Raw genomic sequence first — 25,142 nt, forward strand, 5'->3', positions numbered from 1 at the left:
GTGTATTCAATTCATCGAAACATTTAAAGACCAACTATAATATACAATAATGTGCAAAAACATCATATAAACGAGTGGTATTAAAAAAGAAAAACATGTACAGTAAAAGTACATTAGCATGTCCCACTACTAGTCAATCTATGGTTTATTATAAATAGTAGTTAAAGGGATATTTCACTTTCAAATAATTATGTTTGGGGTCATTTTAACGTCTGCTCAGGCTTTTGTGAGCACATATTATTATTATTTTTTTTGGAAAATAAAAATAAATAAATACAATAAAGGATTTAAATAAAACTTTTTCCACCACTGGTAAAGGAGCCTCTGCTTTTAACTTTAAGGTAAAAAATGTCCAAACGTCTACTTCCGGTTTGGCGAGGTGCTCCTCTGCGCATGCGCAGGCCACACACACACACACACACACACACACACACACACACACACAGACACACACATACACATCAACAACAAGAAGACGTTTTCTTTTTGGAGCCAGATAATAACAACAACATAACTGTAACTGCAGTAAGTACACTCCAACGTTTTTTTGTCGTTATTAATTATTAAGTGTAACTCATTAGTTTCACACACACACACACACACACACACACACACACACACACCGTTCTGGAAACCTAACACATTCCATGACACACACACAGCTAACAAGGTTATACTTAATATCTAATCATTAGTAATGCTAATATAAATACCTCACATAAACCCACTACTATGTCTGTTTGTCTGCTAAATGCTAAACTAACAGATGAGTTTCTAAGGGCAGAAATGCACCTGAAGAAGCTTCTGCATTCTAGTGCTGTTTATTGTACATTTAAACAGTGGTGGGGAAAGTAGTAAGTAAGTAAAAGTATCAATACTGCAAATGTAGAAATACTCTGTTACAAGTAAAAGTCCGGAATTCAGTGCAGTAAAAGTAAAAGTACAGAAATATTGGTATCAAAAAGTACTTAAAGTAGCAAAAGTAGAAAGTACTCATTATGGAGAATGTCCCATTTCACAAGTCTTCAAGTGTATAAAATGTATACACATCTTTTGAAAACAGCAGATCTACAAGTTAAAGTTTTCATATAATTGTAGTGGAGTAACAGTACAATGTTTGCCTCTGAGATGTAGTAGAGTAGAGTAAAAGTACTGAACATTGGAATTACTCCAGTAAAGTAAAAAAAATACCTCAAAATTGTGCTTAAGTACAGTACTTTAGTAAATGTACTTACTTTACACCACTGGGCAACATTTACTTTACTACTGGTTAGTGTTAAAACCCAGAAGACTAACATTGTTTTAGTGACAGACAGACTCAATGAATGAATGAATGAATGCAATGTGTTTAATGTTCAAAGGTAGTGTAAGTGATATTGCTATGGAGTGTACGTCCAGCTCTTTAATAATAAGAAAATATATGTTCAAGTGGATTGCAAATTTCATCCAATCAGGAGAGCCTATTTATCAGCTTTCATTTTTATGGTGTTCAGTGGTGTAAAGTAACTAAGTACATTTACTCAAGTACTGTACTTAAATACACTTTTGAGGAATTTTTACTTTGCTGGAGTATTTCCCATTTTCAATACTCTTTACTTACTTGAAAACTTTAGTTACTAGTTACTTTGCAGATATAAATTATTACATTATAAAACATGCATTAACCACTTTTAGCCCCATTTCATACCTGGCTATTTGAAAATAGCAGATCTACAAGGTCACAACGCGTCGCATCGCAACGCGTTGTGAACTTGTAGATCTTCTATTTTCAAACATTGTAGTACTTTTACTTTTGGTACTTTAAGTACATTTTGATACCAATACTTTTGTACTTTTACTCAAGTAAATTTAGAATTCCGGACTTTTACTTGTAACAGAGTACTTCTAGATTGCAGCATTGATACTTTTACTTAAGTAAAACATTTGAGTACTTTTTCCACCACTGATGGTGTTCCAATTCCACTTTTGTCAGCTCATTTTGATTTTTCATCACTTCCAGTTTCACTCGTTTATCCTGTATCCTGTTCTCTGTCCGACCTGAAAATGTATTCTCTGTTTACTAAAGAGCTGGAGAGACGGGGAGACCCCCCTGTTTCTGAACACTCTATGGCAGGGGTCCTCAATGTTTTCAAGGCCAAGGACCCCTTGGCTGAGAGAGAGAAACTAAGCAGGGACCCCCCTGCTTACCCACACTACATAATATTGTGTTACATATTAAACTTTTTAGTTTTGTTTTGAGAAAGCTTTGAGATGGCAATTAGTATGGGAATATAAAGCAATTTAATGCTCATTTCAACCATAAATTATCACTTAAACCCAGTTTAATGAACTGTAAGATGCTCATATAATGATTGATGAACTAGTTGCACAGCCAGCTGAATGATGTAATCAGTGAAACAGTGCAATACAATGACAGCTAGTAAACGTGTTAATACTATTTAACTGACTTAATAAGATCAGCATCATGATCTTTGTTGTGGACCAGCTAATAAATGTATTATTAAACCTTAAAGCATGTTCGGTGTAGAATAGTAACTTATATTAGATCAGTAATGTGATGTGTTGTAGTTCAGGCAGTAACATCCATATTGTCACTGTGAGGCAGACACCTTGCTTCCCCATATTATCAACTTTTCATGTTTTATTCCCCTCGTAAATGCCCTACTACTTTGTCGCACAAGAGTGTCGCTCAAAAGTAGCGAAAATAGCCAATCTACAAGCTCACAATAGCGGCGTGTTGTCAGCTTGTAGATCGGCTATTTTAGCTATTTTTGAAGATTTTGAAAAGTTCAAGTGAAAGTAGTTAAGTCTGTCTGTCTGTGGGTTTTATAAATATTGAACAAATGAAAAGTATTAAGACAAGCTTGTGACTAAATAATAACTACAGTGGATCCATTGGAACACAGGTTATTTTTTCCATTAACCAAGAAGTAACGGTTTTGGACACACAAGGTCTCTTACGGCGATACGTTTACTGATACAGCTGATTTTGATCCGTTTATCTGACAGACTTACAGTAACTCATTATGCAACATTGAACTTTGAATCCCAAATAGGCATGTGCACAGAACAGGCAGCAAATGGGCTTAGTTACTTTAGTATTAAGCTTTTAACAATTAAAACCTTATTTTATACTTAAATAGGCGAGATCTACGATCTCACGCGTCGCATTGCAACACGTTGTGAAGCTTATAGACTGGCTATACTGGCAGAATCAACTGTCACATATTCTACAGGTGTGGAAAAAAAGTGGGTCAAATTTGTTTTTGTGCAAGCTCCATCGTTTTTTTGTTGTATTCGGGGAGAGAAGAAGAAAAGAAAAGAAAAGGGGGAGGTGACAGGAAGAGCAAGGACAGAAATAAATCAAACAACAGTAAAGAGTTTAAAACACTGAATGACACAGCAGTGTCATTCATTAGGAAAACGCCAACGTGGACTATACACAAAAAGGCCATAGCTTGTTTCCATTGTGGTCCACCTTGAAACATAGCAACACACTGCACAAACAACCACGAAACAAAGATTTGATCCTCATATATAAAGCAATACATGTAAGACAAGAAGGTACCCTGAGAGAAGAATCCAAAGCAGAGGGGGCTATCCGGGGGTAGGGATCTAACTAAGACCAGTTAGTGTTAAAATGGAGCCATGTTTGAGGTCATTCTTAAATCTTTATTTTAGGGCTGGAGGGAGGGCATTCCACAGAGTAGTGACTGCGTGATAAAACACATTCTTTCCCCTTAAGCGTCCCGAAACTGGAGGGAACTAGATCATAAACCTCCCCTGGTTGAGTACCTAGCTGTGAGCATCCCTCACTCTGGGCAGGTATATGTCATGGATAAAATATCTACATACATATATATCATAGCACAGGGGTCTTCAACGTTTTCAGGCCAAGGACCCCTTGGCTGAGAGCGAGATAAAGCAGGGACCCCCATTATATATAGTACAAAATATTTTTTTTTCATAGATTTCATAGGCAGCTTCATAGACTTCACAGCACTATCATGTTGGATTCATGTTCATGTGTATTTCCTGACATTTAACCATGCACTTAAACAATACTTAGTAAACCTGACCGATACTTAGTAAACTCTGTATTTAGTCTGCTCTTTTTTTCCCCCTATACCAAACCACTTTGCCAAAAATAGCAGATCTACAAGCGCAAGTTGTGTGCTTGTAGATCTGCTATTTTTGGCTAAAGTTCTCAGAATAGCGACGCTTGGGTGAAGTGGTTAATGTCAAAATCACACAAAGATTTGGCAGACCCCCTGTAGTAACTGGTGAGGACCCCCTAGGGGTCCCAGACCCCCTGTTGAAGACCCCTGTCATAGCATAATCCAGCAGCTGGTACAGTATTTACATGAGGTTAGACATAAGGTGCATAAGGTTGGACACAAAGGTGGTAGCACTTTGGTTGGTCCACATAGCAGCAGCTATGTGCAGTCAGTACATGAGATTAGATTTGTGCCCAAGATGGTGAATGTGATGCCACGTTGAATGTTTTCACATTAACCCATTCAATCCAGGAACATATCCATGTCATTTTAGATTTTAGGTACTATAAGTATTATTTTATATACTTAGGCTATTCAAAAATAGCAGATATACAAGCTCATAGCGATATACATTTTTTAATATATATTTTTAAAGGGAACATTTTTGACTCAAATCTTTGCGTCTGGGGGGTCCCTGGAACAAAATATTTTATATCAGTGGTTCTAAAACTTTTTCATGTCTAGGACCGCCAAAATTATATGTATTTGCCCGCGGACCCCCATCTCAAGATATTCTGTAATCGGGACCCCCCAGAAGCAAAGATTTTATTTAAAAATGTTCAATTTAAAAAATATTGTTGCGGCTGATTTCATTCCCAATAAATGATCAGCCGGCAGGCTAAGCCTGGGAGAAATTAAAACTGTGTGACGCGCATTAAACATGTAAAAACTCAGTTCCAAACAAACGCTCAAGTTTAAAAGTATTTACTGTGCAGTGTCACCAAATTATTACAATTTACAATAAATAAATCTGTAATAAATATGTGCACCAAATCACTTAAACAGTGAGCAATTTAAAGGGGCTACACCATGAATTAAAAAAAAATATATTATATATAAATATTGCCCCCTAATACGTTTTAAACAGGTTGTAAGCCTAAAAAACATCCAGATATTTTTTCTCACAATCTGACTGTCTGTCATTCCAAGCTTTTTCAGCTGCAATACCAAAACGTCCTATTGGGCATGGGGGAGCAACTGAGCAATTCTGTCTGGCCATCATCAATGCAAAATCAGGGCAAGTGACATCACTTGCCCTGCCATTCTGAAATGGCCTGTTCAGACACGCCCATTCAGGAAATCCATGAAATGAGCATGAATGACTTAATGTTAAAAAAAAATATTTTTTTGGGTACAAGAGACACTGGGGAGCCCAAAAAATACTAAAAACCTAAAAAAATATGAAATTCATGGTGTAGCCCCTTTAACGATAATACAAAAAATGCGGTCAACAAAAATAAAGCTCTCCCAGCTCACCCTACCTCCATGGTCAAATCAGCCTTAGGGTGAGCAGGTGAGAGCCATTACTTTGTAGACACTGAGGCCACCCCCAGCGACACTCCCATCACCTAGGTGCCAATGCGGTGCCCTCATCAATAACCTACCAATAACCCACTTTAGTGCACACTTGGCTCCTACAAATATGTTTTCAAAGATTTGCAATTATTATTATAATTATTGCAGATCTGCTATGAGCTTGTATATCTGCTATTTTTGAATAGCCAAAGAACTCTTAAAATGACACAGATGCATGTACAAGTCCATACATATTGCTCTCAGAGTGGACAGTCTTTTAGACTCTTTGGCACCCAGCCAGCTGTTATCTGGAAAGATTGTCTGTCCCACACAATCCATTTGAGCTGCTCAGACATGTAGGCATCCACCAGCCAGTGTGTTGTTGATTGCAGGGTTTGTCACGATCATGGACATTTTTGTTGACAATTAATTGTCATGAAAATAATTGCGATTAACAATTTAGTTAGTGGACATTCAACATCTGAACATATAAATAAAAATGACATTTCTGTTTGCCTTTTTAGGTTTTGTAAACAAAAAATTGCACAGCGTAGATATGACAAGTGATGTTAACGCAAAGAAATTACTGACAATGACCTGTACCAATAATAAAAATAAAGAATGTACTATGACCAAAATAGGCCATATTTAATATTTTTACACTTTCAAAAAGTTTAATTTTTTTTAATAGTGGAAATCGCCTATCTATTAGCTCACTAGTGTAAGCTTGTAGATCTGCTGTTTCTGCAATTATTTGAAAATGTATGAATATATTTTAAACAGATGAATTCATACAGCTGAATGAAACTATTCTGACGATTATGAAAGTCTAATTGTGATGATCTCAGATAATTATGACAGGCTAAGTTGTTGAGTCGGCAAACTCGGTTTTCTGTTTCACTGAGTTTAAAGGTCGTCTCTCTGTCCACACAGCTCAGCGTACCTGAGGGCAAAGGTCAAGCAAGGACAGCACCGGACCTTGTTTGAGCTTATCAGTCTTGGAGTCGCTGTAAGGGTAAGGTTCATCTGCACTAGACAGTACTTCATCCTCTAAAAGTTGTAGTACCTTGAAGAAGAGCTTAAAGGACTAGTTCACCCAAAAAAAATACTTATTTTCTATCAATTATTCACCCCATGAAGCCTTGAATTCATGGAGATTTTTTTGTTTTTGACGCATTCCTGAGCCAAAAGTTTGATGACCGGGTGTATTTTTGGTAGGAGACTCAAAGACACACTTTTGGGTCTCCTACCGGTAACATTAGTATCTTTCAGCTGGTAATCAAATTACAAAAACAAAAAAATAATCTCCATGAATTCAAGGCTTTATGGGGTGTGTAATTGATAGAAAATAAGTAATTTTTGGGGTGAACTACTCCTTTTTTAAAGTGATATTTTATTGTTAAAATAAGTATTAAATAGCTTTATATTCCCATAGTAATCATTTGCTATTAGTTGTTTTTTCAATAACAGGGGTCTCTGTTCTCCCTGACTCTCCAGCTCTTTTGTAAAACAGAAAATGCATTTTCAGGACGGGATACCCATTTCAACCAATCAGGAGAGAGAACTCACACAGGCTACAGGATAGACAAGTGAAATTGGAAGTGATGACACAACCAAATGATCAGGCAAAGGTGGAATTCTAAAACAATGGGTTCTCTCTCCCGTTTGGGTGAAATTGGCAACCCACCTGAAAATGTATTTTCTGTTTACTAAAGAGCTGGATCGACGGACCTAAAGTAGGCCTATAACGTCTCTGTTGGGTGGAAACCTCATATTTCCAAAACTGTTACTATTCAGGTTCCAAATTCAAAAATAGCAAAAGTAGCAGATCTACAAGCTCAAAACGCGTCGCTTCTCACTGTGTTTCGAGCTTGCAGATCTACAAGCTCAAAACGCAAGTACCAAAAGTAGATACTCATTATGCAGAATGTCCTGTTCCACACATTTTCAAATGTATACAAATATTTTGTGTGTGGGTGTGTGTGTGCGTGCGTTCAGGGCAGGATGAACGTGGGTGTGGCACACAGTGAGGTGAACCCCAACACGCGGGTGATGAACAGCAGAGGGATATGGCTGACGTACGCGCTGGGCGTGGGCATGCTCCACATCGTGCTGCTCAGCATCCCCTTCTTCAGCGTGCCCGTCGTCTGGACGCTCACCAACGTCATACACAACCTGGTACGTACGTCGCTCTGCAGGGTGTCCTTCTAGTCTACACCAGTGGTTCTCAACCTTTTCAGGCCGCGACCCTTCCCTGACACGCACTTGAAATTGGAAAATAGCAGGTCTACAAGCTCACAACGCCTCGCGTTGCGGCTATTTTCAAACTTTTTGCCTCTTACATTATTTGACAATTTGGCCATCGGTCGACCAGTTTTTATAGTATAGTTTGTTGATTATTTTTGATGCCGTAATGATCTTTTTTCTTTTCATTTTTAGGTATTAGGTATTAAAAGTTCTTGGTAAAGTCCCCAGATGATTTTACTGTCATCTGGTCAATACTACAGAATCACACAAAAGTATCAAAAGTAGCAGATATACTAGCTTGAGTAACACTTTTGGACATATGAGGTTTCCACGATATTTTTGTTCGGCTTCCTTCGTATAATGTTTTTATATTGTCTTTCTTAGGTTATTTATATGTGTAATCACGGCATCATTGTAAATGACGTACGTCAACCTTGGCATATTATATACACCCATCAGCATTTATCTGTAGCTGCCACAGTACCTTCATATAAACAACAACACAGTACCTTCTGTATACAACCGTAGGAACAGACAAGCCTATCAAGGTGCCAAAAAAAAGACAGGAGAGGGATGGGGGTTCTCTGTTTCTTCATTTGCATTCTTGTCAGATCAAGGACCCCCAGGTAGATATGCATGAGGCCACAGACTCCCATTTGATAGTATTTTTATTCCATTTGGTCCCAAGTGTTAAATAGCATTTGTTCCCAAGTGTTAAATAGCATTTGTTCCCAAGTGTTAAATAGCATTTTGTCCCATTTGTTCCCAAGTGTTAAATAGCATTTTGTCCCATTTTGTTCCCAAGTGTTAGATAGAATTTGGTCCCAAGTGTTAAATAGCTCTATATTCTGATAGTAATATAGAGCAGAGGGCAGACACTTGTGACTAAAATAGTGTTTAGAGAAGTTGTCAAAAAAACACATTTATGTGAAATAGTTATTGTGAAAAATATACCAGTGAAAGATTATATCAAGAATAACTTGTTTAATTGAAAAGGTTACACTGTATGATAAATAAATATTGAACTCTACTCCCTAGACTGATGTCTTGAAAGCATTCTTGATCTTGACACCAGTTTAAGTGTGAGAACTACTGATTTAGAAAGCATTTGTAGAATCGAATGTTTTGCCTTTTAACGATAGTTTAGTGTAGATGGACAGGAAACTGGGAGAGAGAGATGGGGAGTGACACGCAGCAAAGGACGTCAGGATCGGGACTCGAACCCGCGACGCGCTGTCAGGCTACTTTGGAACCTGGGTGCCCAGACCGCTAGGCCTGCGACACAGGCCCCCCAGAAAGTTTCTAAGTTGCTTGATTCAGTATTTAGATATTGGATATTGATTTGATCAGACTTTGTCTGCCCGTCCTACACAACTGTTTCCTAAACAAACCCATTGTGTCATCAAACTCTGTTTTAACCATGTTAGATTCATCAAAAACACCTGTCTTTGGATCTGATGACTGATATTGTCCTTCTAATGCGTTAGGGAAGGGGGCGTGTCAGATAAAATGAATGTCAAATATCTAAATACTGAATCAAGCAACTGATTTGGGGTGCTCCCACAAACCTGAGTATTAGATGTTAAAATGACCCCAGACATGTTTGAAAGTGAAATACCCCTTTAAATACAGAAATGTGCATACCATGCAGCGTGACATCATTTATTAGCCCGATGTGAGAGCAGAGCGGTTGGCGTGGAGGATTGTGATTCACAGTTAGATGGAAAAGGCTGTTAAAAGTAACGTGCACTCATGCCTGGTTGAAAATAGCCCATTGTTTTCCCCACACAATGCAACAGCTGTGTGCTCATTTTAGTATCAGCGTGAGCAATTTATCACTTCTACAAATTCACATGCATTTAATTGCATTCAAACAAGAATGCAGTTTGTACCATGTGGCTCTGTTGGAGGGTGTGTGTGTGTGTGTGTGTGTGTGTGTGTGTGTGTGTGTGTGTGTGTGTGTGTGTGTGTGTGCACGTACTTGTCAGGGTCAAGAATTTGAGAAATAGATATTGTGAGGATATTTTCCTGTTCCTCACAGTAGAAGACCTGTAGCTCCTCGCACAACATTGAAGACACAGGTCGGGTTCTTTATAAACGGGCATTTATTGCTTCAGGCATTCTCCTCATCCCTCAGTCATGCCGTGGGAACTATGTTCACACAAAAAATAATAAGCATAATCAAGAACTTGCACGGTAATAACAACATAGTTCAAAGCATACATAAACATAAAATGTAGACATGTAGAAATGTGCATCGCGCAGATTCAATGTGTCCATCAAACACAACGGCACATCAAAGCGAGATCAAACATAGAATACCTCGTTGGCTGCTTGTTGTGGAAAAGAGGTTCTTCGTGCATTGGTTGGTTAATGTCCTTAGAATGTTCTTTTGACCGTCTGTTCTTGGTTTCAGACGTCTTTAGTGACTTTAGCAGCGCGATATCACATACACTGCAAGTTTACAGAGATTTAGTCGACCAGGTTTGTTTGCACCACCTGTCAGTAATGACATGCAATCAATGCATCAATCAGTAATGGTCCAGTGTGTGCTGCTGACAGACAGGGAACTTTTGTTCCGCCCCAGAACTTTTAATCACATTATGTTTTTACATTTTTAACCTTACACAAAATCAATTATGACCCAAAACATTTATTTATATCATGAAATTAGGAATTATACTTTATGAACTTAATGACCATTCATTTTCTGTATTTAGCAATTTTAGTATTTTTATAGTTTGTAATTTAATAGCAACACTTACAAGACCTGTCATTTAGATCATTTTCCGCCATAGCGCCCAAACTGTGGAATGAGCTTCCACCCCATGTTAGAGCATCTCAAACCCTGCCTGTATAGAGAGGTTTCCTGTTAGTAAACATGAGAGGAATATGACCGCGCAGCTGCGGGGGGAAGCCTATGGGTGCGTTTGGAAATTACGCACCGGAGCACACTCGCCTATTAGTTTGTATTGGCCAGTGCGCTCACTGCCGCTCAGGGCTGTATTTTCGAACGCGCCTTCACCCGGGCATGCGCAGATTGCGCATTCTGCTCTGTGATGACGTCGCGCGGAAATCCGTCTATTTATCACGTTTGAAAACTCACCTGTACTACTTGGCGTTCGAAAATTCAGACTGAGAGTTGTTGTTCCACCAGGCATTGTGTCTATATGTTGTCCTGTTTATTGTCTATTGTTTTGCTCTTGTATATTTTAGTATATTTTGTTACTGAATTTACAGCACTTTGGTTCAACATGTTTTAAGTGTGCTCTATAAATAAAGTGGATTGGATTGGAGTAGAAATAGTTGTTTTAATGGTTTAAAAAAAATCAGGTTGGGTTTAGGATTAGACAGGTTTAGTAGTTGGGGTTAGAGTTATGCCTGATTTACTTGGTTGCAAAATAGCTATTGTTACTAACTGCTATTATAGCTAGCAGTAGCTATTTTTCTTATTTTTGATCCTGTCCTAAAATGTTGATGCCCTCACACACAAGTATAGTAATACAGAATGTGTGTGTTTGTGTGTCCTCCATCAGGGCATGTATGTGTTCATGCATGCGGTGAAAGGAACTCCATTTGAGACTCCTGACCAGGGTAAAGCCAGACTGCTGACCCACTGGGAGCAGCTGGACTACGGAGTGCAGTTCACCTCCTCCAGGAAGTTCTTCACCATCTCTCCAATAATCCTGTACGTATTCACTATCACACTCGTCTTTATTGTCACATCACAGGTTTACAGTAGAGTTCTCAACGGGCCTGAAAATTAACCGGGCCCTAACTGGGCCGGCCCTAACAATTACCATAATTTAGGCCCGAAAAACCCGAAACAGTGTCATTATGTGCCTAATGTCCTCAAAGTCACGCATTCCAACAAGCTTTGAACTGAGCAGATTGGACCTTCCGTTCCAGTGATTAATGGCCAAAACTAGTGTTGATTTTGACAGCAAATTTCGATTCAGTTTTAGTCATAGTCTTTTGAATCAAATTCCATTTAATTTTAGTCATATTTTAGTCATATGAAATGTTTTACTCTTAGTCTAGTTTTAGTTGACTAAATATCATAAGATTATAGTCGACTAAATCTACCGTTGATTTAGTCGACTAAAATGTATTTTGGCGGTGCTTTGATGGCGTCGTAATGGCTGATTTTACACTTGGTTACATGTCGCAGTGTGATGCGTTTTCAGAGCGCAACACTCGAGCGCAACCAAACATAAAATGACTTGTCTTTTAGTTCTACTGGATCTCTTCTCCACTTGTCCCTCAGTAACATTTTAGTATAGTTTTTATTTTATTTAATATATTTAGTCTTAGTTTTAGACTGGCCTAGTTTTCATTTAGTTTTTATTTAGTTTTCGTCAGTGAAAAAAGGTAGTCGACCAACATTTTTCGTCATAGTTTTAGACAAAATCAACACTGGCCAAAACAGCTTGAAAACGTCCACTTTCGCCAGTTATTTTTTCTAAAACGGGCTATGAAGGTTGGACGGCGATGAACTAGATATCTGAGTAAAATTCACTTTGAGCTGCATCCAACACACACACACACTCTCACACACACACACACACACACACACACACACACACACACACACACACACACACACACACACACACACACACACACACACACACACACACACACACACACACACACACACACATATATATATTCAAAGATTTGCACACATCTTTCACGATTAAAAAATAAATAGCAGATCTACAAGCTCATAGCACGGCACTCGGTACTGAGCTTGTATATCTGCTATTTTTGAATAGCCAAACCACAGTTTAATAATCCCCAATAATCCAAGTTCGTCAGTTTGTCAATCGTGACACAACGCGTCAGGAGCTTGTAGATCGCCTATTTTCAAATGGCCAATGTATGTGGTGGTTCAACTGATTTTGATGCTATATTAAAGGGATAGTTCACCCCAAAATGACATGTTTCCTATGGATTAGTCACCCCATGGAGACTTGAATTCATGGAGATTTAGTTTTTGTTGCATTCCTAAGCCAATAATTTGATGACCGGCAGTGGTTCCGGTAGGAGACACAAAGAGTCTCTTTTGTGTCTCCTACCGGAACCGCTGCCTACCGGTCCGCTGGTCATCAAATTATTGTCTTAGGAATGAGACAAAAACAAAAAAATATCCATGAATTCAAGTCTCCATGGGGTAACTAATCCATAGAAAAAATGTCATTTTGGGGATGAACTATCCCTTTAACACATTTCCCCCCCCCCGGGACCCCACTTTGAGAACCACTGGTGATTGTTTTGCGCGTGTCTCTTCCTCAGATATTTCCTGGCCAGTTTCTACACCAAATACGACACGACGCACTTTGTCATCAACACGGCGTCTCTGCTCAGCGTCCTCATCCCCAAACTGCCCCAGCTCCACAGAGTCCGCATCTTTGGCATCAACAAGTATTAAAAAACTGAATAGTCCGTGTGCCACGGCAACCGGGAAGAGTGGGCACCAGGGAGGAGTGGGCACCTCGATGTTAAATTGGCTATTTTTTTCCAAAATGTACAAAAAGAAATATATATATATATAGAGATGTAGAAAATGGTCTTAAGTAATGTAAAGAATACATGATGAGAACACGCTTGAGCATTTTACAATTAAGGTCTAATATTTCTACAATTGCTACTAAAGAAATATGGTTATTTTCTGCAAACCACCCATTCAACAAGTGCAAACGCTGAGCCAATAGCTCCCCCCTGTGGAATTGGGTTGAACTGCAACAATACTGCTAAACCCTCCCATACAGTAGATACTATGAGGCTTTTCATCATCAATTAATCATCAATGAAGAAGCAGTTTGAGGATTTAGGATGTCTAAAGGAGTTTTTGTCCTCCAGTTGACACTTTGGCGGAACCGTGTCTGTGACATGGTTTCTAGCTGCATGCTTTGGGCATAAAGGAGAAGTTGAAGGGTAAATTAAAGTCTGACAATGGTGTACCGTGCACATTCCAATCACTTTACATTACTTAAGACCTTTTTAGTTTTACATTTTGGGAAAAAATAGCCATTTTAACATGGAGGTGACCACTCTTCCTGTATCCTGTGCCACGTAGGAAAACATAGTGGTAACCCTCGCTGTGTGTGTGTGTGTGTGTGTGTGTGTGTGTGTGTGTGTGTGTGTGTGTGTGTGTGTGTGTGTGTGTGTGTGTGTGTGTGTGTGTGTGTGTGTGTGTGTGTGTGTGTGTGTGTGATTATTTGTGTGTGTGCTTGTATTATTGTACTTGTGAGGGCCAGCATAGTAGAATTTGAGAAATGGACATTGTTGTTTTATGGTTAAACAATAAATATTTTACAGACTTCGGCATATAATTAGGAAAAGACTAGGGTTAGGGTAAGAAATGTAGAGGTTAGGTTTTAGGGGTTACGGTCAGAATTAAGCGTGAACCGAAAATAGGCGATCTTCAAGCTCACAACACGTTGCAGCGCGACTTGTTGTGAGCTTGTAGATCGCCTATTTTTGGCTTCAGGGTTACGATAAAAAATAGTTCAGGGTTAAAATTAAGAATGGCAATCAAAAGTTTCTGTCCTCAAATGTAGATGTCCTCACAAGTATAGTAAAACTTGTGTGTGTGTGTGTGTGTGTGTGTGTGTGTGTGTGTGTGTGTGTGTGTGTGTGTGTGTGTGTGTGTGTGTGTGTGTGTGTGTGTGTGTGTGTGTGTGTGTGTGTGTGTGTGTGTGTGTGTGTGTGTGTGTGTACTAAGTAGAGCCTGACCGATATCACATTTTAGGGTCCGTTGTGGATCCCGATTTCAGAGAGTCCTAGACAACTAATTACTGATGTTTTGACCCATATTTTGTCAAAAGTATTTGATTTTAGAATTGATTATATTTTCTGTTTGAGAACATTTAACTTAAAAGCAAACAAAAAGGAAATGTTTTTGATTAGATACCATTTTCTAATTAAGTATACAAGGCACAAACAAATCAGTACACGCAATACTGTTCTTAAGCCCTATTGAAAGATGTTCTCCTATAATGGCGTGTCCAAAATGGAGATGCCACTTTGAAAGCATAATTACAGATACCGGTGTCGTCAAAAAAGTTAATTTATGAACGACATTTCGGTCGAGCTCTTAAACCCTCCCTGTAGACTGTGTGTTTGTGTAGGTGTGTGTGTGTGTGTGTGTGTGTGTGTGTGTGTGTGTGTGTGTGTGTGTGTGTGTGTGTTTGTGTAGGTGTGTGTGTGTGTGTGTGTGTGTGTGTGCTAAGCCGTTTTGTACAGTACGTGTAAATGTCATTGTTAGCTATGTCAGGTGTGAATGTACAGTTTAAGCAGAGTTGAGTTGAGCGGAGACGTTGACATGAGAATGCCATAATGCATTACTAACTTAAAAGTCAATATTTAATGATGTCGTTCTGGTTCGGAAGAAAACCCTAGGCTGGCCTGGGGTCAGATGTAACGTTGTTTTTTTTGTGTGTGTTCAGTTGTACCTTTCTTTTTTTGTTCGTCCTCACTTTGCTCAAAGATACAAGGACTGAGTTTGGGACTGAGTTTGGGGTCAGTTTGTAGCCATGAAAGGAGCACGTCACCCATTTTCAACCTCATCTTCATATAATTGGTCCTCACAAATGCTCATTACAAACATGACGCCATTTCTGTCTACTCACTCTGCGTCTCATTTGTGGGATATTATGGGACGGTTCAGAAACCTGCCTAGCAATGACAAACACCAGCCTTTCTCTTCCTGGAGAGTTGGCATACTGAAATAGAGTAGCCTGGTTCCAGGCGAATCTGCCTTTGCAAAAAAGGCAGATTAGGTCTGGCCCCTCTCAATAGAGATTGGATTTCTCTCCCTCCAAAGTTGTGAGGGACCGATCAGGGTCAGTATGCAAATATGGGGCGGGTTTATCACCAGAGGCTTTTTTTTTATTTGCCCCTCGGAAATGCAGGTTCCACACAGAGATTCCAGACTAATATCTACGCAGTGATATTAGTCTGGCCATGCCAGGCTAGAAATAGAGGCCATTGTTCTGTAAAAGAAAATAAAAGGTTTGACATCACCAAACCTGCCTACCAATGATGTCACTGGTAGGCAGGTTTCTAAACTGTCAACAGCCCTCCTCTGAGACACGGTGAGTAGACAGAAATGGGACCATCTTATAATGAGCGTTAGTGAGGATCAATTATATGAAGATGTGGTTGAAAATGGGTGACGTGGTCCTTTTAAAATGTTCTTAAAATGTGTTTAATGACTGACGGGAGCCTGTGGCTCACTGTGTCATGGAGGAAGAGCTTCTGTTCTTAATTTGCATGGTTTCCTTGCTATGTGAATCATTTTTTCATTTGTAACTCAATCAAATAGGGCAGACATTCTTATTGCATAGTGTTCTTTTTGTGAATGTTCCTGTACATAAAAAGAAAAAAAGAAAAAAAAAACAGTCTTGTATGTGAAAATGGAGGCATTGCCTTGTTCCTAGGTTAACCACTTAAGCTCTTTTTCAAAAATAACTAAAATATCAGATCTACAAGTTCCCACCACGCCGCAGTGCGACACGTTGTGAGCTTGTGGATTGGGTGTTTCCGCTGTTTTTGAAATAAAATGAAAGACTCAAACATTTTCGAAAATGTTCGACATGCCCCAAATAGGGGCGCCAGCGTTAATGTGGTGTGTCTAATAACAATGCTTATAGTATCACATAGCTGAGAGCTCATGCCATTGCCATTTCAAACACATAGTCTTGGTTTGTTAGTTATCTGAAATCCTTTTGTTGCTAATAACATTAAAACATTTTGTGCCCTCAAAAGTGTTGCATCTCTTATGTTGGCTATATGTTAAACTGTCAATCACAGTGGTTATGCAAGACTCCATGGTACTAAAACGTATTCTAAAGCCGTAATCTGTAACTTTTACTTTGGGAATTGAAGCTGGGTCTCTTGCATGAGGCCAAATGAGGCCAACCAAAGGTTTTTGGCTGTTGGAACCGAAGTCACCAGGGCTTGTCTATGGAAATGGTTAGATCCTGCGTGGGGCAGGATCTTACAGTAGCTGGGAAGAAGAGAAGCTCAGTCTTGTCTGGGTTCAGCTTGAGGTGGTGAGAAGACATCCACTGTGAGATGTCAGCCAGACATGCGGTAGTTGGTGTAGATGTGGTGAATTAATGCATTATGTAGGACTATTGTGATGTGTGATCCTGTCTGATGTGTTTTTAACATCATTTGACATCAACCATTTATGAAAGCTGTGATTTATCATGATTCTCAGGGAGATTGTAGAAGCAGCATGGTTCATCATAATCAATACATGTTGCAATGTTGCCATCTAGTGGAGCAAGAGCAGTAATGTTTTTCGTTCCATTTCAGCATTTCTGAACCCACACAGTCTTCTTGCGCTCTTATTTACAAGTCATCTATACAACTTTACAACTTACACGAAGAATACATTGCAACAATATAACTTCAGACGTATAGAAAAGGTCACAGTTTTTGGTGAATATACAAATAAGGGGCACAGCTATAAAGGACCTTACAGAAAGCAAGAGAAAGACACATATCCATAGGCCCTCTGGATGCAATGTCTCCATATATATAAATCCATTTGCATTCAGCTTGAAGGAGTCTCTGATTGACATCAGCCACCCCCCCCCCCACCCCTCAGGGTTGCCAGATCTGCTTATAATTTCCCCGCAAGATTTTATTTGAAAATAGCCAATCTATAAGCTCACAACGTGTTGCAACACGTTGTGAGCTTGTAGATTTGCTATTTTCAAATAGCTGATGTATATGTTAAAGTGTGTTAAATGTGGCCCATAGTCGCTTCTTTTGGGCTGGTTTTCCTAGACCTGGTTGCTTGTTTCTCTCACAGAATCTGGTAACACTGCACCCCCTCTATGTGTTTTACTTATCTGTTCAATGACATAAAAGGAAAGTGTTGCAACAGGATGACTGGCTTCATTAAGTGTCTGGCAACAGGTGACTTTTCTCCATTTCTTCACAGGCCTAATACGGTAGCCCACAAGAGAGAAGGTGTAATATGACCCCAGTCAGAAGTGGCAGTGCATGAGGATTTAGACCTGATGTAGCAAGAGAAGGTGCTTGTTCTCTTAAAATTCTCACGTAGTTGCGACAAGGAAAGAGGCCAGTCATCCCATCCAAACGTTTCTGGACCGACACTGATACTATCATTATTAACACATTTTGCTGGGGACCCCTGGAACCCTCTTAACGACCCCTTGGGGTCATGGGAGGACCTATGTAAGATACAATAAGATTAAATGAGATAAGATAACATATTAATCCCCACAGAGGAAAATTAACAAATTGAAACAAACTTGGCGATATGGGTGATGATGGTGATGGGGTGTCACGCCAATAAACACATGTTGACACTTTTCGTTAGAAATTCCATTACTTTATCACTTAAATATTATATTGGCTCCAGTTCACTCTGCTTTAATATGGAGCATCTTTTTGAGTCTCAGGCATTAAACCGTTTTCTACAATGTTGTACCTGACGTAATGTAAACCGTTCTGATGTCAATTAAAAAGTTCATGATTCCAAAAACAGTGAGTATTTTGTGGCCAACGAGACCAATGGGTGGTGCTATTGTTCATGCCAACGTGTGGTGTTACACCATAATCAGTGAGCTACCGAATTCTGTGCCTCAGCGGTTGCCTTGCCATGGCTCAGCGTTTTGTTTGTTTTTTGCTTTATTCTGTCTAGGAGAAATAGGTACATCTGAAAGAACGGTTAAGGAGACAGGACTTACTTAGCATGTTTTAACATGGCATCTGATCTATCTAGCGAAAATACATCTCAGCCAGTAAACATTAACAAGCAAGGTGTTTTATTAGTTAGTTACATGCAGTGAGATGAATGAGGACATGTGAGATGTAAAATAGTTCATGTCAACATGCAATGCAATCAATGCTTTTATAACTTGTCTAAATCAGTGGTGGAAAAGGTACTCATATGTTTTACAAGTTTTCAAACGTATTCAAATCTTTTGAAAATAGCAGATCTACAAGCTCACAATGCACAACGCTGAGCTTGTAGATCAAATGGCCAAAATGTATGCATAGGGGCTGAAGTGGTTAATGTATGTTTTGTAAAAAAAATAATTGCAGTGGAGTAAAAAGTACAATATTTGCCTCTGAGATGTAGTGGAGTAGAAGTATAAGTACTGAAAATTGGAAAATCACTCTAGCGACCTCTGGCGGTCTCAGAATTCCACACGGTCATCAATCTCGGTGTAAACGCAAGCTATTAACGTCCCGGTCTGACGCACAGCGGGTGGTCTGACTCTGAGGGTCTCGGTTCAGGCGTCGGTTGAAACTAAAGCCTCGGGTTCTATAGTCTATTACAGTGTGCATAAAGATCACGTTGAACAATAATCCCATTTCATGGAATACGATCTGTTTGGAATAACGGAATAGTACATTATTATGTGCAGACCATAGACTGTAAAAAAAAGAATGGACAAAGGGTGCAGGCGCGCACGTTCCTGACCCGGAGAACAGCCTGTCTGTCTGTCTGCGTGCTGCACGGTGCGTGCTGCTGGAGTGAGGAGGAGGATGAAGGCTTTAAAGTTTGCGTTTTTTTTAACCATATCTGAAGTCAGGATCACCAGCAGAGGAAGAAGCCACCATGTGTGGATGATGTGAAGAAGATGGACCTGGTCTGGATGGATCATTATTTACACTAAGGTGGACATCATGGAGATTAAATATCACGGTGGGCTTTGATTTCTGCCTTATTCAAAGTATGTACAGTAGCCTATATATCTTCTCTAGAGTTACCAACATAATACTTTGATTTATATTATATTATGTTATATTATTATATTATGTTATTATATGTATGATATTATTGTATTTATAGTATTATGCTATAGTATTATATTATATTATTATATTTATGATATTATTGTATTTATAGTATTATATGCTATATTATTATATTATTATTATATTTTATATTATATTATATAGGCTACTATATTATTATATTAACCTATATTGTAGGCTATTATGCATTATATCACATTAAGCCTATATAATATATTACTGTAATTCAGGGTGGTATCACTGACGTCACAATGCATGTCAATTAAATGTCAATTAAACGTCAAATTAAACACTTATGTGCCTTAATCCAAACAGTAGTCTGACCTCTACTGAAAGCGTGACATTCATCAGAGCAACAACAACGTGCGTGTATGTTGTCAGCATATAATATGGTGTTAATGTTCATACCTCACACATTATGGTTCATATTCCACTATTTATTGACATGATTTCATACACGCATTAGGACTCAGGCTGTAGCTGCTGATGATGATCAATAATTCATACGAGCTGCATCTTGTGAATGAAAGCTGCTATGTGTCTGACATCCTGTTGTACTTATGGGCTGCTGCCAGGCCTTAATGGATGGAGTTATCCACTTATGACAATGGTTCTCAACCTGTGGGCTGGGGGCCCACTGGTGGTCGAGTGGGCCCCCAAATAATTGGCAAAGCACTAAGATTTAAATGATAATATAACATTAATATACAAATATATATATTGTAAAACATTAAAAAAAAGTCATGGATTTATTTCTTTGCAACTTAGAAAAATGGGTTTTCATTGTGATAGGCCTACCGATATATTAGGCCGAAGTTAATGTTAGTTCCCAAGCCAGAACACAAATAAACATGCTCTGCAAATGCTGTGTTAAGTGGTCAGATGGGTGGGCCGCAAACACGTTGAGATTTTCAACTGGACCCTGATCCACAAAAGGTTGAGAACCACTGACTTATAACTTCAGTCCTGTGTTGAGCTGCATGTCTTTATTAGGGATGGGATGATATGAAGATTAACGATATTATCATGATAATCAAAACGTGCTTAAAACTCTTAAAATGACTCTTTTGTTAACCCCAGCATCCATATTCTGGGGGGGATAATGGCAGATCTATAAGCTCACACCGATCTGCTATTTTTGGTGGAGAGATTTGGTGTAGGCGGAAAAAAGAGCCAACTCAGGTCCAGTGTATGACGAAGGACAATTTCACGATCAATTTAAATCTCTGCAGTATGATAATGGTGGGCGTTTTTTTAATCACGATAAACAATAAAACATGATTATCGTCACTCAGCCACCACATCAGACTGAAGCCTAATTTATGCTCGAAAATAGCAGATCTACTAGCTCACAACGTGTCGTGGATGCGACGCCCCGTGGGCTTGTAGGTTTGCAACGTGTCACTGTCATGCAACGTATGAAGTATGACTCGGCCTTGACAGTAGCTTACAACATAATAACAGCAGAGAGAGAGAGAGAGAGATAGATAAGCAGTGAGAGAGACAGAGACTTCACACTGACCTGTCCTGTGCACTGAATCCTAAAACTGTGTGTGTGTGTGTGTGTGTGTGTGTGTGTGTGTGTGTGTGTGTGTGTGTGTGTGTGTGTGTGTGTGTGTGTGTGAGAGAGAGAGAGAGACACAGACATGGTGTGAGAGAACAATCATAGGTCACGTAGGCCTGTTGTTGTTATGGTGAAGGTTTTACAGAAGGATGACACACGCGCAGTTGCGCACACACATACACACACACACACACACACAAAATCCTCTCCCGCCCCGCCTCACGCCATCTGCTAGTTTGCCCCCATGGAAAATAAATCACTGAAATCCTCTCTCTCTCTGTCTCTCTCCATCTCTCCCTCCCTCTCTCTCCCCCCTTCCCCATGTCTCCCTCCCTCTCTCTCTCTCTTTGACTATCTCCATGTCTCTTGTCTTTTTCTCCACACACACCCCTCTCCTCTCTCTCTCTCTCTCTCTCTCTCTCTCTCTCTCTCTCTCTCTCTCTCTCTCTCTCTCTCTCTCTCTCTCTCTCTCTCTCTCTCTCTCTCTCTCTCTCTCTCTCTCTCTCTCTCTCTCTCTCTCTCTCTCTCTCTCTCTCTCTCTCTCTCTCTCTCTCTCTCTCTAATTCCAGTTCAATTCAAAGAGGCCTTAATCGCATGGGAAAAATGTTTACATGGTCAATGCAATTGTGAAATAAGAGCAATAAAACATTTGTACAATTAAGACATACGCCTACTAGAATAAAGACATGTGTAAAGAGCTGTGTCACACAAATATAGTAGGTGGAAAATATTAAAATAAATACTAAACATATAGTATTATATACATACGATATAAATAAGGATAGCTTAACTCCAGAACTGCCAGAAATAAAACATTGTTTGCTAAGCCATTGCCAGCGATTTCCGAGTGTTTTCACGATGGTGACTCATGTGTTAGCAAACAGCGCCATCTGAAAACACAAAATCTCGTCATTCTCGTCACTGGCAGTCAAAGAGTGAATATAAAAACTGACCAGTACAATCAGTGCATAGTGCAAGATTGCATGTGATTGACGGTATCTCTCCCTCTCTCCGTGTCTCTCTCTGTCTGTCTGTCTGTCTCTCTCTCAGATGATTGCAGTTGAGGTCACATACTTTCAGACCAGGACGGACCCAACAGCCCTGCAGTCACGTCTGTAACTGACAAACACACACACATCAGCCCAGCAGACGAACCCACCCACCCAGGGGACAACTTCCTGTTATCATCCAACTGGCGGAATCAAAGTCCAACCCCTCCTCGCCGACCCCCTCCCGCTCGGTCTCTAACCCCTGAGCTCTATCAATGCCCCGCCCTCCGGCGTCATGGGGTGTGTCAAATCCAAACGCGCCGCTGGCGGCGATGCGGCGGCGGCTCAGAACTCAGTGGAGCGTGGCGGTAAGGGGGCGGGGGGGAGGGGCGAGAAGGCCTACCTGGTGGTGCCCTCAGAGGAAGGAGGAGGGGCAGGGCTGGGGGAGGAGTCTCCACATATGAACCCCGCCCTGATGGAGTACGCCCAGCGGCTGTCGGAGGAGATCGTGGCGCGAGCCGTGCAGCAGTGGGCGGAGCTGGACAGCAGATACAGCGACATTCCTTATATAGAGTGTGACGTGCCATGACAGGAGAGGAGAGAGAGAGAACAGGAGAGGAGAAGAGAGGAGAGGGGAGGGGGTAGAGGAGGAGAGGAGAAGGGAGGGGAGGAGGAGAGATGGCCTGTCGAGATGTTCTCTGCCATAGAGGTTGTATGCGTTGTGCTGAACATGATGCTCCAGTGGATAAGGACCACCGCATCTCCTCAATGTTCAAATCCAACGTGTGTGCACTCAGGGTTGGATTTGCTGGGGGGTTGGGGAGGAATCCACGCCTCTTCTTTTGATATCCGCCACCCCCCGCGATCATTCATTTGTATGTCCGTCCGGTGGGGATGCGTTCTTCTATCCCCGCTTCTGCTCAGACTGAAATGCAGACTGGTCTGATATGTTTGATATTTATTGTTTGATATACAGTAATGTCACAATTTAACAACTTAAAGAAAATTATATGTAAAATATATATATATATATATTCAAAAATTACAAAAATAGCAGACTTACAAGCTCAGAACGCGTCGCAAAGCGACGCGTTCTGGAGCTTGTAGGTCTGCTATTTCTGCTATTTCGCCGTACAGAGAGGTATATACAAATCCGAACCCTGTGTGTGTGTGCACTGGCCCTTGTGATGTCATCAAACTACGTCCCCTGGGATTGGCCGTGCGTTGCCATCAGGGAGGGGGGAGTGGTGGAACAATGGCGTACGACGTCATCGGATGCTTCATCATTAGGTGAACCGACTGAGCTGTGGGGCTGCATGCCAGCAGGCATCAGCGTCTACGTGAATACATACCTGCAATGACTGAACAACATGTCTGAGAGGCAGTGACCTATGAGAGCCAAGCTCTGCCTGGGATCCAGGACACATTCCTTTCATGTCCCACTCAAAGCCTTATGCCTTGTTTTCCATGTCTGTCCCTGCTTATTATTACCGCTGATACGGCCAGGGGTGGAAGAAGTTTACTCTTGATTTGTTTTTTACTTTAAGTAAAAGTAGCGATACATACCACTATACTCTGTTAAGTAAAAGGCCTGTGTTCAAAATTTGACTCGAGTAACAGTACCAAAGTATTGGCATCAAAATATACTTACTTACTTATCCTCTTCGTTCCGGTTGGGGCATAAGGCCGCAATCATACACTGCCGCTGAACCCTGTCTCGTGCTTTGGCTTCGTCCCATCAACATATACTTAAGTATATATAGTAATACAAAGTAAAAATACTAAACTTTCTTTTCAAAAATAGCTGATCTGCAAGCACGCATCGCGTTGTCATGCGACTATTTCCGAAATAATATAATAGGGTGGTAGTGGTATGTCTTTCGTATTAGCAATCTAAATAATGATCTGCAAAGTAACTAAAGCCATCAAATAATTGTAGTGGAGTAAAAAAAAGAGTACAATATTTGCCTCTGAGATGTAGTGGAGTATAGGTTTATTGTATTAAAAAAATGGCAGTGCCCAGGTAAAGTAAGAGTACCTCAAAGTTGTACTCAAAGGAGAGTGCTTGAGTAAATAATATACTTAGTTAGTATGCACCACGGGACACGTCAGAGGCTGATAAAGTCTGTCTGTTGACTCTGTTCCACAGCCATGTTGGAGTTCCTAGCAGAAAGTTATTAATAGGAGCCTGTATTTATTTTAGCCAGTGTTGTCAGTGAACACTGCAGCTGTGGTTCTCAGCCTTTACTGGAGCAGGGCCCACTAGAAAAAGTGTTGGCGGCCCACCCATCGTAGTACGGCTTCTACCAGCAGCACAGAACAGCACTCTCATTACCATCTCATCTCATTAGCAAACGGACAGAATACATGGATACCTGTGGTGGAAACGCACATTTCGTGGCCGTCGGGCAGAAACCTTGTAGTGTTGAAAAAAGAAACCGTGTTCCAATGGCTCCAATGTAGTTATGTAAGTCACAAGGTCTTGGTTCAATATTTATTAATACTTTTCAATATATGGTTCAATATTTATAAAACCCAAAGACACACTTAACCACTTTAACTCTAATGCTTTATTTTTCGCTGTAAAAAGCTCACACGTTGTGAGCTTGTAGATCGTCTATTTCCGTGACTTTTGGGAGGCTCTCTTGTACGACAAAGCAGGGCATTGTTTTAAGAAAAAGCTAAAATTGAAATATGGGAGGTACAAGGTTCCTGCCTGACAGCGACTGTGTTTTTTAAAAAGAAATACTGAACCAAAGAAAAGTATTGGCTTGTGACTAAACTACATTGTATCCTGAAAAGCCACGGTTTTGGACACATTTACAAGGTTTCCAGCTGACAGTAAGGATGTATTGTTGCGGAGAAGAGAAGGGGGCTTGCAGTAGGACAGAGGTATAGCTGGGTGTGTGCTGTAATAGCGTCCCAGGAGATCCATGTGGTGTTCTCCCATAACGA

General features: G+C 40.2%; 2 protein-coding genes across 6 annotated transcripts; both read left to right on the forward strand.

Moving 5' to 3' along the window:
- The first annotated feature begins 401 nt into the window (after window positions 1-401).
- Window positions 402-16,645, forward strand: ormdl1 (ORMDL sphingolipid biosynthesis regulator 1). Of its 4 annotated transcripts, none has more exons than XM_084083766.1 (7): window positions 402-525; window positions 6,507-6,588; window positions 7,572-7,751; window positions 11,357-11,508; window positions 13,119-14,442; window positions 14,551-14,988; window positions 15,059-16,645. In XM_084083766.1, the coding sequence occupies exons 3-5, from the start codon at window positions 7,578-7,580 to the stop codon at window positions 13,252-13,254; spliced, it is 462 nt and encodes a 153-aa protein (XP_083939892.1). In that variant the 5' UTR covers window positions 402-525; window positions 6,507-6,588; window positions 7,572-7,577; the 3' UTR covers window positions 13,255-14,442; window positions 14,551-14,988; window positions 15,059-16,645. The 4 variants fall into 4 exon arrangements, with proteins under 4 accessions (XP_083939892.1, XP_083939893.1, XP_083939894.1 ...); XM_084083767.1 differs by having other exon boundaries at window positions 14,551-14,956; window positions 15,025-16,644; XM_084083768.1 differs by having other exon boundaries at window positions 14,551-14,950; window positions 15,025-16,644.
- A 2,463-nt stretch (window positions 16,646-19,108) lies between these two features.
- Window positions 19,109-22,788, forward strand: akap19 (A-kinase anchoring protein 19). Of its 2 annotated transcripts, none has more exons than XM_084083818.1 (2): window positions 19,109-19,549; window positions 22,249-22,788. In XM_084083818.1, the coding sequence occupies exon 2, from the start codon at window positions 22,483-22,485 to the stop codon at window positions 22,774-22,776; it is 294 nt and encodes a 97-aa protein (XP_083939944.1). In that variant the 5' UTR covers window positions 19,109-19,549; window positions 22,249-22,482; the 3' UTR covers window positions 22,777-22,788. The 2 variants fall into 2 exon arrangements, with proteins under 2 accessions (XP_083939944.1, XP_083939943.1); XM_084083817.1 differs by having other exon boundaries at window positions 19,109-19,521.
- The last annotated feature ends 2,354 nt before the right edge of the window (window positions 22,789-25,142 follow it).

This window comes from Gymnoscopelus microlampas (genome assembly GCF_963454915.1).
Source record: "Gymnoscopelus microlampas genome assembly, chromosome: 17".
In the NCBI taxonomy this organism is placed as follows: domain Eukaryota; kingdom Metazoa; phylum Chordata; class Actinopteri; order Myctophiformes; family Myctophidae; genus Gymnoscopelus; species Gymnoscopelus microlampas.